At 46.7% G+C, this 16,695-nt stretch overlaps 1 protein-coding gene across 5 annotated transcripts in view; it reads right to left on the reverse strand.

Annotated features, from left to right (window-relative positions):
* The window catches only part of LSP1 (lymphocyte specific protein 1), a 129,822-nt gene that overhangs the window by 10,101 nt on the left and 103,026 nt on the right, over positions 1 to 16,695 (reverse strand). For all 5 annotated transcript variants that reach the window (XR_014792054.1, XR_014792055.1, XM_084855966.1 and 2 more), the window contains 6 exons: positions 14,902 to 15,015; positions 14,210 to 14,253; positions 13,220 to 13,301; positions 11,033 to 11,170; positions 10,702 to 10,782; positions 7,905 to 8,021 (listed from right to left, as the gene is read on the reverse strand). Coding sequence is in view for 3 of the 5 variants with exons in the window: in XM_084855966.1 (XP_084712092.1) it covers positions 7,929 to 8,021; positions 10,702 to 10,782; positions 11,033 to 11,170; positions 13,220 to 13,301; positions 14,210 to 14,253; positions 14,902 to 15,015 (552 nt within the window). In the remaining 2 variants the exon portion in view is untranslated. The remainder of the gene's footprint in view (positions 1 to 7,904; positions 8,022 to 10,701; positions 10,783 to 11,032; positions 11,171 to 13,219; positions 13,302 to 14,209; positions 14,254 to 14,901; positions 15,016 to 16,695) is intronic.

The following is a 16,695-nucleotide window of genomic DNA, read 5'->3' on the forward strand; positions in this document are numbered from 1 at the left end:
AGGGGAAAAGATGCTCACCTCGGAGTTGTGTTAAGAGTTCAGTTTGTACAGCAAATTAAAGAAAGGCAGCAAAGTGGTCTGCAGAAAGCCAGTACAAAGACTTTCAAAGGCAGCTTTATACAGTTGAACTGTCTTAAGAAATACTACTTTAGGCAAAGTAGATGTACTGTGGGAAAGCAATCTATGGGCCTACTCTGCAAGACCTATTTTTTATTCTGTAACAGTCACAATATTCTTGGCTTCTTTCCCACTTCCTATACATGGACCAGCATTTGGTCTATTTGGATAGGGTACTGGCCATTTGTTTTGCAAAACTGATATCATCTGGTCAAGTCACAAACCACCATTGTGTACATACAGGAAGTCCCTAGAAATATATAAATCAAATCACCATGCATGGTGGTACACGTGTTCAGTTTTTCCTGCCCCTGCTATAGTCTTTGGTTTTACAGGTTTCTATAATCCTTAACCAAAAGACAGAGGGGACGGGGGAATGGGCATGTATAGTGGGGGCAATGATAGTCTTATCGAACTGCCTTCAGGTCTCTTAGACCTAAAACATAATACTTTTTGCAAGCTAGAATGGGAAGAAACTCACCAGGCAATAATTTTCATTTTGGAAGACAAGAGTGAAAACACACCACCATTTTGACTTAACAGCATATATTTAAGACTGTCACCTAGACTTTCGGCATAATGCATACAAAGTACAAAACATTCAGAGGTTAAAGAGAAGGTTGGTTTGACACACACAACCACAGAATGTTGCCTGGCAGGTGTCTTTGGAGAGAGAATTCCGTAATCCCACCACCAAAAGGAACCTGCCCTGTCCATTCATAGGGTTAGTGTCCCACAGATACATCAGCTGGAACAGACTCCTTTGCAGATCTCAATGAACAAGCAGGTTCATATAAACAGATGCTCCTTAAGGCACCCTGAGATCCAGGTAGTGCTGGTTCCATGTTTTGAAGAGCCCTTGGGCAAGACACCATTAATAGGTTCCCCTCCCTCAGTGAGTCTACCTTTTCACCAGCTCTGGCTGCCCCTCTTCTTCACCATTGCTACCACCTGCTTGCTTGCCAGAGAGTCAGGCAAAGAGCCCATGAGCATGCAGGTAGTGGCATCTAGTGGTCCTCTCCACCATCACTGTTGCCTGAGCCAGAGTGAGAAGCAGATGAACAAGTAGGTTGCAACAGTGAAGAGGAGGAACAGGTCCAGGAGCTCTTGTCAGGGGGCCCTTGGCTGGGGTGTGGGCCCTCGACAGGTGCCCAACCATGCTGACTCTTGATGCCGGCCCTGGATCCAGGCCATTTACGTCTTCATGGATGAGAACTAGCACCCTGAATTGTGTTCAAACAGGCACACAGTGCAGATACTCCAATAATTTTCCCTGAGACCCACCTCAACAAAAAGGTAGACAGTGGCATTCTACAGCAGTTGTGTGTTCTGAACACTCGTAGGTAATTTTATGTCCAGCAAATTGCAGTAATCAGTTTATAATATTGGCAAGACATAGGATGACCATGACAAAAGCCTGATCCTCTGGAAAGGCTTTGGTAAGAGACATGAGAGATTAAATACCACAAACATAGATTTTTATAATACCACCAATTTGTCACACTGAGCCTAGCTTGTAAATGGCCACTGGCAATTCTCATTGCCTCCAGGCAACAAGGTTAGGAAGATCGAAACAAAGTTTTATAAAAACAAAGTTTTGTCAATGACTCACCTAGGCAGCCAGGCTAGTAAAAATGTGTTGGCTCCTAAATTCCATGGATTTATTTGCAAGGCGGCACTAAGCTATCTGGAATGTGTTCCATTGGGAAGCTGACCCAGCAAAAGCACAGGAGGGCTATAGCTTTGTACATCTTTCTCCAAGAGATTTTACCAGCCACTTGATAGGACTCAATTGGCTTTTGAGGCTGCTTCCAGTTGTGCATTTACTCACTTATTTGGGGGAATATCCCTATGGATGTGGCAAGAAAACGGCCAGGGATTCATGCATCTCAGAAATGGTGTCTGAACATTCTGGCATCTCAGCAGAGCCCTTCAGCCATTTTCTAGTCACTTCTGTATAGGTATTTGCAGAACACGAGAATCAACTGTCGGAAGCAACCACAAGCAGACAGTAGGCAAAAGTCTCAAGAACTACTGCCAGCTTGGAGTCAGTTTGCAGTCACTTCCCTCAATTCACAAGCAAAGACCCCCTGTCCTCAGCTTCAGGTGGATGCATGTGCAAAAGGGTATGCAATAATTTCCACTATTGACACAGCACTTGGTCCCAGCTACTGCAGTCACTGAAATTACTGCCGTATCCATGTGTCACCCGATTCACACTTCCATTTCTCTACGTAAGTGTGTGTCCAGTCGCAGGGCGGGAGTGAATTGCTCGCACTGAGAATAGAGCGAGCTGGTTACTGCAGCATCTGCTTGAGTGATTACGTGGCCATTGGCTTGAAGTTTTGCTTGCTTAACCCCGGCATTGCAGCAGTGAGTGATCAAGGGATGGTTCACACAACATTGGTGGTGCACTAGAATAAGAATTGCTAGTGCTGCTCTTTGGATCATGAGTGAAGCACCTATCTATGTGCTTAAGGGAGTTTGTTTTGGAATGACTGCTCAGAGGTTGGTTTTTTATAGTACTCCACCACCCCCTTCCACAATTGCATCATCATGCAAAACAAATTCCCCATTTTTTCTACAAGGACCCATCAAGCTGTTTAATAGCGCCACACCATTAAGCGAGACATTGCTTTCACAGCAAGGAGCAAGCTTCTTCAGGCAGCATCGCCAATGCGGAAAGGCACGATGGCTCCAAACAAAGAATTGCTCCTAGCTTGAGTGCAGCCATTTAAGCATTTCAGACTGAATTTGCAAGAGTAGAGGGACCTGCCCCATTTCAGAGGAACTGCAGGGTCCAGCTCCCTTCAGATGTGCTCCAAGCTCAGTTTGGGCAAGATGGTTTCCTGAAAGATGGCTAGATGAGAGTTTTATTTCCATTTTATAGCGACATGGTCTCAGTCCTGGCTTTTATCCCCGCACTGAATGTGTGAAGTGAATAGTAGTTTCTAATCTCCTAAAGGTCTAATACGGTCCTTCTACATGATCCCATAGAATGCAGCAAAGCGCTGCCACCTCATGTTCCGCTTTTCAGTGGCAGTGAACGAGAATCAAAAGGCACAACGCAGGCATGTGTATCTAGTCCCCAAGACTTGCTTTCCAAAAGCTACCATAGAGGCTGTGGTCTAAAGCAGAAGATTTGGGGAGGGGGGGAAGCATCTTAATATTTTCCCCTTGTGCCATTTTTGCTTGTAAGAGAAAAGAGTATAGACTCTGGAGATGTGAAAGCCCAGGAAAAAATGTGTCCCCCCCCCCCAAAAAAAAACAAAACAAGTGTCTCAATTTTTCAGTCCCCCCCAAAAAAAACATGGTTTTCACTTGATTTTTTCTGGGTTCTTTCCCCCAGAAAAATAGGGTATAAATTGTGTTCTTTTTCTGAAATGATCATGGTTTTTTCCCCTGAGGGAAAAAAGGGGAACACACAGTTTTCTATTTTTTTTTTCTGTGTCCCTCCGCCCTTCAGGGCCTTCACATCTCTAATAGGCTCCCATATATTTTCCCCTTTAAAGCAAGTAGCAGCTTAGGGCAGGGCAGCTTTTAGCAGAAAAACAGCATATATAGCTTCCCTCTAAAACAGCTCTTAGGAGAAACAAAAGTTCTTAAGAAGAGAGATTCCAAGAAAAGATTCACTAGCTTATTCTAGGTTAGAAACAGGCCTATTAATAAGACTGATGTGCACTTTCACTCTTTCTGCCGTGTACTAGAGGAGATGCTTCTGAGAATGAAAGTGATCATTTAAGATAGCGCACTACAAACGGAACAAGGGCACTGGCCATCTTTTGAAGATCAAAGGGTAACCAGCTTACTCTCCCCTGCTGTATATGAAACATTATAACTGAAGTTCTAGCCCTTGCATGGGTAAAGTTACCATTGAAAGTGCCCGATTGCCATACAGAAATCCTTACTTAAATATAAAGCACAGGATACAAAGAAGAAGCAGTAAAGTTATTAACCAGGATTAGAGATTCCAGGTGTCCCTTTAAAGCAGGGATAGGCAACCTGGTGCCTTCCAGATGTTTTGGACTACAACTTCCATAATCCCTGACCATGGCCATGCAAGCTAGGGCTGGTGGGAGTTGTACTCCAAAATATCTGAAGAACATCAGTTTCCCTACACCTTTTTAAACTAACATTCATCATAGCTCCTTGAGGCACAGCTAAGAAAACACCCACATTCTTTCAACAGATCTACAGATAAAGATTCTTAGAAGCAGCAACAGCAGTAACACATTTGGACATATTTGAAAGGCTTATGCCTTTCAAGTCCTTCTCAGTCCACTTTGAATTTGTAAGCTTCTCGGGAATGAAGAAGGGTATTCGGACAATTCGAGCCACGTGTTCTGTTTTTAAGACAGCAAGAGAAAAATGGAGATGGGGTACATCTTTCCTCTAGCAATAGCTATTTCAACTAATTATGAAAGCAATTGCCCAATGATTTGGATCATTTAAAGCAGAGGCAGGCAACCTGGAGTCTTCCAGAGGTTTTGGACTGCAGTGTTCATAATGGCCCTGTTCAGGCACACATTGGGGAAGGCTGATTAGGCTAACCACAGTGCATGGTGTTACTGCTAACCACTGTGAGTGCTGCTGCCACACGGGCAGGTAACTATGTTTCGCAACATGGTTAGACTAACCATTCTCTAACCACCCTCCCTACCGCAGGAACCCGCAGTTCTCCGGATGGGTGGTCTTGCACCCCAGCAGCCTTTGTGTTGCCAGCCAGCAATCGCTGCTCATCGCTGTAACCCGCCACCCCAATGCACAGCATATTCAGGTGTCCCCTGCAGCGCAAACAGACACGGGCAGCCATCAGGAACTGCTTCTGCCAACTATTTATGCTGCTGCAGGCACAGTGCATGCAGGCGCAGTGCATGCTGCCTCTGCAGTCATATTGTAACAGGTGCCATTTCACATGGCAGCACTTGGCCATACCCATAGCGGCAGGCCAGGGCACCAGCGGCCACAACCCGCAGCTCAATGCTCCCTTCTCTGCTGGCATACAGTGGGCTGTTGCCGGGGTGGCCTATTAGCGGGCTCGCGGCAGACTTGTCATTTGCTGCTAGACAGATCTTGACCTTAGAGATCTGCCACTCAGGCATGAGCGCCTACTCCTTCTTTGGCTGCTCTTGCCGCGGAGCTCCATGGCAGCTGTCAATTAACCACGGAGGCTGTTCAGACATCACGCTAAGTCATGGTAGAGTGCACTAGCCATCTTGCAGCAAGTGGTTAGTGAGCATGGTTAAGCCATAGTTAATAAACCATGGTTGGGAAAAACACGGTTCAGACATCACACTAAGCCATCACGGTTAGCTCAAAAATGCTAACCATCAGGCCTTAGTGTGATGTCTGAACAGGCCCTATTCGTTGGCCATGCTGGCTGGATATAACAGCTGTAGTCCAACACATTTGGGTGGCACTAGGCTAGAGAAGACAAGAGTTAGATCTTATATAGAAGGGTAGTACACACTGATAGCCTTACGAAGATAGGGAATTATATGGTACAGCGCCATCTCCTCCATATTGTGCTACACAGTAGATCACAGTTCATGCAGCCTCCTCTGTGTTTCTGTTCAGCCCATCTGTAAAATGGATCTTCTGTCCACAGCCAGTTGCCTTATGTTTCAAAGGGAACATGCACATGAGGCCTGCAGCCTTATCCCCTATAGCTTTAGTGTGAATGTACAGAACAGCAGAGGTTACTTGCTACCTTCCTCCCATTTTTCAAGAGGTTGAACTCTGCAGCAGGTCCTTTCCTACCTATCTGTTGGCCGCATCCTGTGGACAGGTATGCAAACCCTCCTAATTGGGTTGCTTCATTACCAATCTACACTAGCAATAGCTTAACATGAATGAGTGAAGATATGGATCTGATGACATCATGTCCTTTGTTACAGAATTGGGACGTAAGCCAAACTTCTGTAAATTATGATGCCATTCAACTTTAAATACAGGATGATATATTGCCAGATAAAATACACCCCGAGCTGTCTTCGCTATCAGCTGCCTTTTCCCTTTAAGGTCAATGTATAAGCCAAGGTACAGTTTTTGAGTCAGTCCTCGTAGATGCTCTTTATCAATGATAGCTTGGATGTGACTGAATTCTAAACTAAGAAAGGATATGCAAGTCATGTTTGAACGTCAGATGTCTGATAGTGTAAGACTCTGCCAGTCCTTTGAGGCAATAATATGGAACGCAGAATGGAGTGTGTGTGTGTGTGTGTGTTAATAAAGAAGCAGACATGTTTGGACATGGAGAGATGCGAGATAGGGTGTAGTAAGATAAGGAAGAGTGAGAAAAGGAAAAGTGATTTGGATGGATGGTGCTGGGGCCTCTTTCTGAGCCTATAGTTAACAGACACTAGGATCCTTCACCCACCAGACTCCTATGGCAAGCTTCAGAGATTTCCTTCCACAGCCATGCACAGTCTGTGCACTCCACATGCAGTTGCCATGAAATCCAGCCACCAGAATCAAGAGGAGGTTTTATAAACATTGTACATATAGATTGAATAAAGTGTTTCTATGGAAAAAAAAATTAAGTGCTGTCTTTTGTGAATAAGAACATCACATTGCTGCCAGGGAGCAGAGAAATTTTCCACTGCTGCAGAAGAATGGATAGGGAGGAATAAGCTGAACCCTGACAAGACCGAGGTACTTTTGGTGGGAGACAAGAGGAGGCTGGGGGATGTTGACCTGGTGTTGAATGGGGTTCGGCTACCCTTGAAAGACCAGGTCCGCAGCCTGGGGGTCATTTTGGACTCCCAGCTGTCCACAGAGGCTCAGGTGTCAGCTGTGAGCCAGACAGCGCTGTACCAACTCCATCTGATATGGCAGCTGCACCCCTACCTTCCCGACCATCTGCTCCCATTGGTAGTACATGCCCTGGTCTCCTCTCGTTTAGACTACTGTGATGCGCTCTACGTGGGGTTACCCTTGAAGACGGTTCGGAAGCTGCAGCTGGTACAGAACGCAGTGGCTTGCCCAATTAAAGGCAGCCGCCTGCGGGATCACATCACTCCAGTGCTGAAGGAGCTGCACTGGTCACCAGTTGTTTTCCAGGCCAAATTCAAGGTGTTGGTTTTGACCTTTAAAACCCTATACGGTTCCAGCCCAGCCTATCTCAAGGAGCGCCTCCAGCAACACCAGATAGGATGCTCAACAAGATCAGCCTCGGATGGCCTTCTCTCTGTCCCATCAGCCAGGACAGCTAGGCTGGTGAGGACAAGGGAGACGGTCTTCTCTGTGGTGGCCCCCACTCTGTGGAACTCCCTCCCTAGGGAACTCGGCCATGCCCCCTCTTTAATGAGCTTCCGCCGTGCATTAAAAATATGGTTGTTCAGGCAGGCATTTGGGGTTGGTTAGGGTAATTTTAGAAATGTGATGTTTTTAATGTTGAATTTTATTGTTTTGAACTGTTTTTAACGCTGTACATCGCCCAGAGTGGCTGGGTGACCAGCCAGATGGGCGATTAATAAAATAAAATAATTAATAAATAAATGGCTTCACCCTGTGCACTGCAGAGATGTGCACCACTGCTGTTTAGAGAGCCAGTGTGGTGTAGTGGCTAGAGCATTGGACTGGGAGTCGGGAGATCCGCATTCTAGTCCCCACTCGGCCATGAAGCTCACTGGGTAACTTTGGGCCAGGAACAGACTCTGCTTAACCTACCTCACAGGATTGTTGTGAGGATAAAATAGGAGATCATGTAAGCTGCCCTGGCTTCCTTACAAGAGGGGGAGGAAGGCAGAGGGACAGACAATCATTTCATCGTACACTGTACCTACCTGTGTGTTTGATGCCTGAGCAGGCTATTTTTCCGTTGCTCCATCTTCTATCAACACTTTTTTGTACTGGCCATGCCCAACTGCCACATACTTGTACTTCTTGCCAGGAAGCCTGACCTAAATGCAAGGAAAGAAATGCAAATACCTTCAAGGGATGAGACTCAAGTATCTAGCCTCTTCCCATATCCCCATTTTTCAAGGGCTCTGCCTGTTGGCCAAGTTGTTTCAGGTTTTAGCCATTAGAGCTTTCAGTGTTTTGTTTTAATGGTCCAATGTTGATCTAGTTATTACACTTCTGCTGCCCCTTTGACTTTACCCAAAACCAGAGAGGAAGCCATTCTTCTTTTGTAACAAAATTCAAGTTATATAAGAGCAGTTCAACGGGATTAACCAGTGACAGAGGGGAGACAGATAGATATTCATATTCGACCTAAATTTCTCCATAGGAGCCCAAAAAGATGACATGAACTGTCAGCAAACCAAAATGTTAAGAGGCCACATGTTTACAATACAGGTAAATATACAGGTGGTTATCCCAGGCTGCTTCCATACTAGAACGGTGCAGCTGAGTCATTGCATTTCCACAACCAGGAGCCCCAGAATCCTTCTGAGTTTTATTCAGCAAAGGTCCCTGGCAACTTCAGATACAGGGCTTCACCACACAAGGCTAAAATCCCACATCCTTACTGGGGCTTCTGCTTCCGGATTCTTTGAGGGATTAAGATCAGCTGCTTTACACAGGCTGACAGGGGCTGTTTTTATTTCTCAGCAAATTCTATATGTTTCATTTTACAGCCACTAGATGGTGCTGCTATTATAGCACCATTATGGAAGTACACAGCAAGTAATGCACTTCATCATGCTTCCTAGAGAAAGATCAGACTTTCCCCGTTTTACAAAGGAAAGATAAAGGTCATAAAATGCGGGAGGGGCCATGGAGGTTGTCGATGTCCTGTAAAGGACCAGTAAATGTCCGTGAGTAACCGTTCTTGATTGCACGATATAAGCCCCATGTGGAGAAGCCCACAGTTTTATTGCTTGCAGCTTTGGCTCGTGTTGTTGTTTCCTATTCATCCCATGAGTCACTCTATGTCAGTCTCTGTTCATTCTCTCTCTCTCTCTCTCTCTGTGTGTGCGTGTGTCTGTCTATCTCTCTCTGTCTGTCTGTGTCTGTCTGTCTGTCTGTGTCTGTCTGTCTGTCCGTCTGTGCCTGTCTGTCCGTCTGTGCCTGTCTGTCCGTCTGTGCCTGTCTGTCTGTCTGTGCCTGTCTCTGTCCTTCTCTGTCTGTCCCTCTCTCTCTCTCTGTCTCTCTGTCAACTACATTTCTCCTCGTATTTTCTTTTAATAGGGAAATATCACTTAAAGCAAAAAAAAATTAAAGAACATCCATAATTAAAGGTCACGTACACAGAGAAAGACACAATTGGCATTGGGCAATCCACAGAGAAGCTATTCAAGGGGAAGGTACTCACTAACCCCGGGGTGAGGAACCGTTCTTGGTCTGGGGGCCAGATTGCCCCCAGACTAGTCTGGCAGGCCGGACTGTGTCAGGGGGTGGGGCCACCCCCTCCACCGAGATCATCCCCCCGCCCTGTCCATTTTACTTTGCTCTGTGCCTCTCTCTGTATGGAGAAAGGGACTCGGCCCATGCTTGGAGGAGTGGCTCTTCCAAGTGCCAGCTGAGCTGGGTGCCTCAGTCACGCACAGCTCAGCATCCGGGTTGGGCTGGTGCACAAGGCACAGAAAGGGTCACCTGGATGACGCCTGGAGGAACAGCACCTCAGAGAATAGGGGCCCTCCGAGGTCCTGCATTCCATTTCCGCACTCCTGCACTAATCCTGCAGTTGGGATCAATAGGAAACTATAAAATGGACAGAATTTGTAATGAGGACGTGTTTAAAATTGAAGGCACAAGCCTTAATAGTGGTTTGTCTGTCCAGACAGGAGCTGCTGTTGTGTTTACACAATGGTAGCTCCTGTCTGGACAGACCAATCACTGTTTGTGGTGGCTATAAAAATAGCCACCACAAATCAGGTCTGGGGGGCGGGGCGGGGAACATAGAAAACACTCAAGTCAACCATTTGGAAACAATGCGTTATCAGTCCTCTGTAAGAAGGGAGTAAGCAAGGAATGGCTTTTCCAGAGAAAAGGGCTCCTGTGAAAGCACACCAGAAGTATACAGAATTTTACACGTCTAAAATAATTCTCAAAGGGGCACAGCTGCTCTGTGTATAGAACCATTGCTCACTGAAAGCAGCAAATTTCCAAGCTAAAATGCTCAGTATTTCCCCCCACCCCCAAGTATTCTCAGTTTGGAGTATGTGTTTCTTCGGGGTGACCATTAAGGTGGAGTTAAAACAAACAAACCCCACTCCAGTTTGGCAGGACCTATTTACGTGATCACGTTGGGGGCTGTTTATTTCAACTTTTCTCTCCCTCCCCCACCCCATGCAATATAGACTAGATATGCACAATAGCAATGCAGCCACGTGAATCTGCCACCGTGAATGCAATAGCTTGCACGCAATGAGCCGAGAAAGATCCACCCAACCTTGGTCTAAACCACACTTCCCCAACCTGGTGCCTTCTAGATGTGTTGGGCTCAACTCCTGGAGAAGAGTTAAGATGTCTGGGGGATTCTGGGAGTTGTGGTCCAACATATCTGGAGGACACTAGGTTGGGGGATGCTGCTTTAAACTAAAGCCTCCTTGATTCCCTGCTGCCCACATGCAAAGCAAAGCATTCTCATTACTAGTTTTTGCCATGGTTTTCCCCAAAGGAAAGAGATTCTCTCACCTTAGCATTTTCATCTGCACCTGGGCTCTCTTTCTGCTCCCAAATGCTTCTCTTATTCACAATGTCTCCAGCCACAATGTCCTAGGAGGAACACGGACATAGCAATTGGATTTTGAGCTGCCCTCCATGAAAGAGGCTACATTTCACCTCCAAGAACTCAAGATCCCATACTCTGACCCCGTTTGATCGGGAACATTTACACATTAAGTAGTCAACACGGAAATACTTTCTGCAATAAGGTACCTTTTCTGTTAAGCCATAGCATCCACACGCTCCCAAGAGGCCAAGCCTTTTCCAGCAACTTGAACACAAAGCACCGTGGAAGTCCTACCTTACAAGGTGTTGTCTTCACAGGGGATTGGGCCACTTCCCCAGTCTCCCAGAGGCTTTTTGTGCTGGCCACTGCTGCACTATTGGTAGGAAGGTCAATGGAAAGCTGACGTACCGGTTTGGGGGCCTTGCTGGAACTCTGGAAAGAGTATATGTAAGAGTGAAAGAGCTCCTTTCTCTGAACCAACTCAGCCCTTAAGATCAGGTCTCTTGTAGGCCTCTTTATATCGTATCCAATCAGTTCCCATCTCCAGATGCATATACATTAGGCTCGCCTTCCCCAGTCCGGAGGCCACCAAGTTGGGAAAGGATGCGTTAGAGAGTATCTGCATTCTAGAGGTGATGATATTCCTGCACCAGCTCAAATAGGTGGAGGATTGGTTGCCCTTAAGACAGGGATTGTAATGCTGGACCACTTTGCACCAGCCCAGGTTCCACCAATGGCAGCACAGGCCGGGAGGCACAACGCAGGGTAGTTTTTCAGCACCTCTAGCACAGACACTGCCTTAATTGCAGAGTGATAGTATGCAAACACAGTGACCCAGTTCACACGTAATGGCAATTTGTGGGTTATTTAACTGACGAATTGCCAAGATCTAGAAGCAATTCCTGTGGAGGGGAAACAGGCACGTGTGCACCAGCCCTGCCCCTTCACCCCCAGCCAGGTTGGGGTGACTGCGACGAGGCTGTATTCCCACTGGCCTGAATGCCGGTCCAGTCCTCCATGGGATCAATGGCCTGGCACAATCAGGCTTGCTGACCGCACAAAGGACGGTAGCAGTGTTCAGCCAAACACAGTTACGCCTAGTGATGGGTGAACTTGCCCCGAGTGAATTTGTTACTCACTCAGAAAGTAAAGACTTTGTCCATGTGAGCTCAGACTAGGCGCGGGGAAATCAGACCCTCTTGGGGCTTGACGGATTTCCCCAGAGCCCCCAGCTTGGCACGCAAGCCAAGGCATCGGCTCCCTGCTGGAACTCACTGGCGCGCCAGTCATTATGCGTGAGTCTCCTTTCTCCCTGCTGGGCTGCCTGCAGGGAGAAAAGAGACTTTGGCACACAACGGCCAGCAGGGAATGGCCTGCCACCTGTCACAGCAGCAGCAGTGGTGGTGGCGGAAATCACCCACCAGCTGCTCTGCACAACTCTCTCGAGTGAGAGAGCAACGGTGTTGCCAGCGGCAGGAGTCCAGAAGCTGGCCCGACTCGGCACAGGTCAAGTTAGGCCAACTCATGGACAAGCAAGCCAGAGTCCAGGGGCTGACCACCAAAAGCTTGGTGGGCTGGGCCCCCCAGACAGATTCCTCCAACATCCCTAGCTCGGGCGAGAGTTCTCCTTGAATACAAAATCTTATTCCGTGTATACGAGGTTTTGTACATAGAATCACGGGGATGAAAGGGCCTACAAGACCATCGAGTCCAACCCTCTGCTCAATGCAGGAAGCCTGATTCCCTGGCGATCTCCCATCCAAGTACTAACCAGGGCTGATCCTGCTTAGCTTCTGAGATCAGGCAAGATCAGGTGCATCCAGCCCATGCATAATATCAAGGTGCATCTTGGGAGCTGTTTGGAATCATGTAGTGTGGCAACATGTTATGTGCCCCTTGCTTGATTTCATGTGGCCTGCCTGCACGATGATGTCATGTGACGTTTACTCGGCATCATCAATATGAAGATGAACCCACAGAGCCTTCCTCCTCCTTTTCCTCGGAGTCAGAGGGCAGTGGTGGCAATGACGATGGAAGAAGCAGCTAAGGAGACTGCTTCAAATAAGGTGGGAGGGGCATGCTAGATGGTAGGATGACTGAAAACCTGGGGGGGGGGATCTGTGTACTGCTTTACTGCACATGCTCTGAAGGCCGCAATTAATTCTGAATTTAATAGTGAATTCATAATACATTGAGCCAGGCTTGCTAGAAAGATGAGAACTACAAATGGACAAGTTTTGATCAATGAGCCAAAATTCAGTGGCATCACTGATTATAACTTCACTGCAGACCTTCCCACTCAACACAGGAATGTGGGGGGTGGAGCTGATACGTGGGTCCCCATTTTCCACTCCACACTTTCTATTTCATAAGGTCTAAAGAGGGCTTATGAAACCCAATAAAGAGAAGGAAGAAAAAGGCATGCACCCTCAGCACAGCTTCAGTAAGCATCATCAGCCAAGTCAAGGAGTGTCACCTCACCTCAATGGCATGAGTGTACTGCTCAAGTTTGTCATCAATCTTGGAAACTGGGAGAGGAGGCTGGGTCTTCTTCACACTATTACTGGAAAGAAAACAGAAGATGCTAGTGGAAAAGGGGGTTCTCACAAACCTGGACATTTCAGAGGCTACCCAATCACCAATGGTCACTCTGCAGTCTTTTGGCCAATACGTTCAGTGGTCCCTCCAATTTGCCAATTGTTTTTTTGGCAAAACACCACTCTAAGCACACTGCAAGGACCAGTGCAGACAATACTTAACTATGATTAGTTGCCTTAACCCTAAAAAAACATTTAAGGCAACAACGGATGCCCTAAATGGTTTGGGAGCAGATTATCTGAAGGACTGCCTTCCCCCATGTGAACTTACCCATGCCTTAAGATTAGCCGCAGAGGTTCAGCTCACAGGCTGGCCATCAAGATCTATTAGACTGGTGGACACTACAGACAGGGCCTTTTTCAGTGGTGGCCTTATATTTCTGCAACTCCATCCTGAGTAAGGTATTTATGGCCCCATCATTATTACCTTTAAAAGGGGGGGGGTAAAAAAAACTTCCTTATTTCAGTCTGCTTTTAACCCAAATGCCCAGTTGGGTTTTATATTATTTTAAATTACTGATTTTAGTTTTGTAATTCTATGTAGACTGTTTATATATTTCTATTCTATGTTTACATTTTTATGTAAGCCATCTGGGAGGGCTTTTCCCTAAAAGGCAACGCATGAATACTGGAAATAATAAACTGTCCCTGGTATGGTTGCTGTTAATTGAAAGACCAAAATTACACAGGTTAGAGCAGAGCTGGGGAACGTGTGGCTCTCCAGATGTTGTTGGATTGCAAGTCCCATCATCCCTCACCATTGGCTATGCTGGCTAGGGCTGATGGGAGTCATAGTCCAGCAACACCAAAGGGCCCCATGTCCACACATTCCCCGCCACCAGCTTAGAGAATCCAGTCTGTGCATGGAAATTACCTTTTCTGTACGGAGCGGTTCAGAGATTCAGTTCTGTCAGTGATCTGAAACAAATACAACAGACTTAGCAGTGTGGTCAGTGGTCTAAAGCAGCAAGGGCAGGCTTCAGGCTTGCGGGCTCCACTTTTGTTTTACTAGAACCCTGAGATCCATCAAACAGAGCCAAGTGCAAAAGACATGCACTTAGAATTACGAGCCCAGGAATTTTTTATTTTAGTTTTTTGAGCAGCAGAACTGAATAGAGCACACTCCTTCCATGTGAAAATCTATTCCTGCCCCCCACCCCCCCGGTTTCTTCATTTCAGCACTGTAGTTTAGGGGGAAGGGAGTCATTTTGTTGCTGTTAATATTAAACAAAAGGAAATCAGCAATCCTTGATGATCTACTACAGATCACACAGAGATCTGCCAGTAGACCCTGATCTACCTTCTGCCCAACCCTGGTCTAAAGGACAGATACATCTTTCCCTGTTTCTGTCAAGAGTGTCAAATTAAGACTTAGGTTTAGTGAGGAAGAAAGATCACATAATGGGTGCCCTTTCTACACCCCATCTGAACAACTTTGTGCCCCTCTGTATTAGTCCATTCTATTGCCCGTTCACCTTTGCTCCCCTGGAATGAATAAAAGCTGATATTTGTAAAAGGGCTGTTCACAAGAATTCCCAGTGTTCTCTTGAGCAGTCCAGCACAAACCTTTGTGGTAGGACTTAAAGGAGGTTGGCCTTCCTCCTCCTGGCTGGAAGTGCTTGGGGTTCTTTGCCGTTTTTCCGGTTCCTCTTCCTCCTCATTCCATCTTCTTTTCTTTTCCTGAAGGAGGGGGGAAAATGGATGTCAATGGATGTCAATGGATGTCAATTGGATAATGGATGTCAAGGGATGTCAGTTCCACCAGGAAAGCTTGTGCACAAGGGAGGGTGTATTTGCTCACTTACAACCAACACCTCGCTTACCACCCCGACAGCAATGCAAGCTGCAACACACTGAGCATGGCCAAAGTGGGAGGGCTGTGCATAAGCAGTAAGGCTTTTAATCTCCTGCAAGGGGGTGGGGCAAAAATAGGTGGGGGCGGAGCTTTAAACTTCCCCTCCTGGTGTGTGCTGGCCTCAATCCAAAACCAGGGCCACGTGCAGTTATACTAAAGTAAAGTAAATGATCGAGCTCAGCTACATGCTACATAATTAACTGAACATGTAGTTTGACCCAGAGTGTTGGAGGGGGTCTTGGAAGCCATCTAGTCCAACCCCCTGCTTGTTGCAGAAAATCCAGAGCTAGACCGTCTCCAACAGATGGGTGTCCAGCCTCTGCTTAAAAACATCTGGTGAGAGAGAGCCCACCTCTCCTCTGCATAGTTGTCCAGCTGCTCTGACCTCCATGAAGTTTCTCCTAATGTTCTACCAAAATCTACCCTCCTGTAACTTAAGCCCACTAGATCCACTCCTGCCCCAGGGGCAGCAGAGAACAAATCTTTGCTTTCTATGCCATAGCCTTTCAGATATTTGGACAGCACTACAGCTCAGTGCTGTAGTGCACATGCTTTGCCTGCAGCAGGTCCCAGTTTCAATCCCCAGCATCTCCAGGTGGAGCTAGGAAAGAATCCTGCCCGAAACCCTGGAGAGCCACTGCCAGTCAATGTCAACAACACTGGGCTAGACGGACCAAGGGTCTGACTCAGTATAAGGCAGCTGCCTGTGTTCCTATGCTCCCCACTGCTATCCTATTCTAGTCTTTTCTGCTCTAGGGTAAACATACCCAGTCCCTTCGACCATTCTTCACAGGACTTCTTTTCCATAGCCCTGACTACTTCATTGCCTTCCTCTGAACCCACTCCAATTTGTCTGCATCCTTGTTAATATGCAGCACCCAGAACTGGACACAATACTCCAGATGAGGTTTGACTACTGCAGAATGAAGTGGAACTAACACTTCCCGTGGCTTGGAAACTATGATTCTATCAACAGTCTAAAATCGCATTGGCCTTTTTTGCAGCCACATCACATTGCTGACTCATGATCAGCTTGTGTTTGGCTACAATCCTGAGATCCTTTTTAGACATACTACTGCCAAGCTCAGCACCCCCACCCTAGATCTCTGTACATTTGAGGGCAGGGAGGGGAGTTGTCGAAATGCAGCACTTTGCATTTCTCTCTGTTGAACTTCATTTTGTTGGTTGCAGCCCAGTTTTTCATTCTATCAGTCATTTTAAATTTTATCCCCCCCCTTAATTCTTCCTTTTTATGAGAGTTCAAAAGCCCATGTCTCATCCCCACAACCTGCAGTATCAACAGCAGCAAGCACACTTACAAAAGTTCCCAAGCATACTTCTTCATGACCTTCTTCTGTCCATTCCCCATGTGGTCCTGCTGCTTCCTTTTTAGTTTAGCCTGCTAATTCCCAGATGTAAGATGAGGGAACCCATCACCAGCAGAACTAAACACCCTTAAGCTTGTCTTTATTCACTTGTGGAGTGGCAGGAAAACTCACTTTGGG

This window comes from Heloderma suspectum, chromosome 1 (assembly GCF_057233095.1).
Source record: "Heloderma suspectum isolate Gila_16-S chromosome 1, 16-S_ref, whole genome shotgun sequence".
Lineage (NCBI taxonomy): Eukaryota > Metazoa > Chordata > Lepidosauria > Squamata > Helodermatidae > Heloderma > Heloderma suspectum.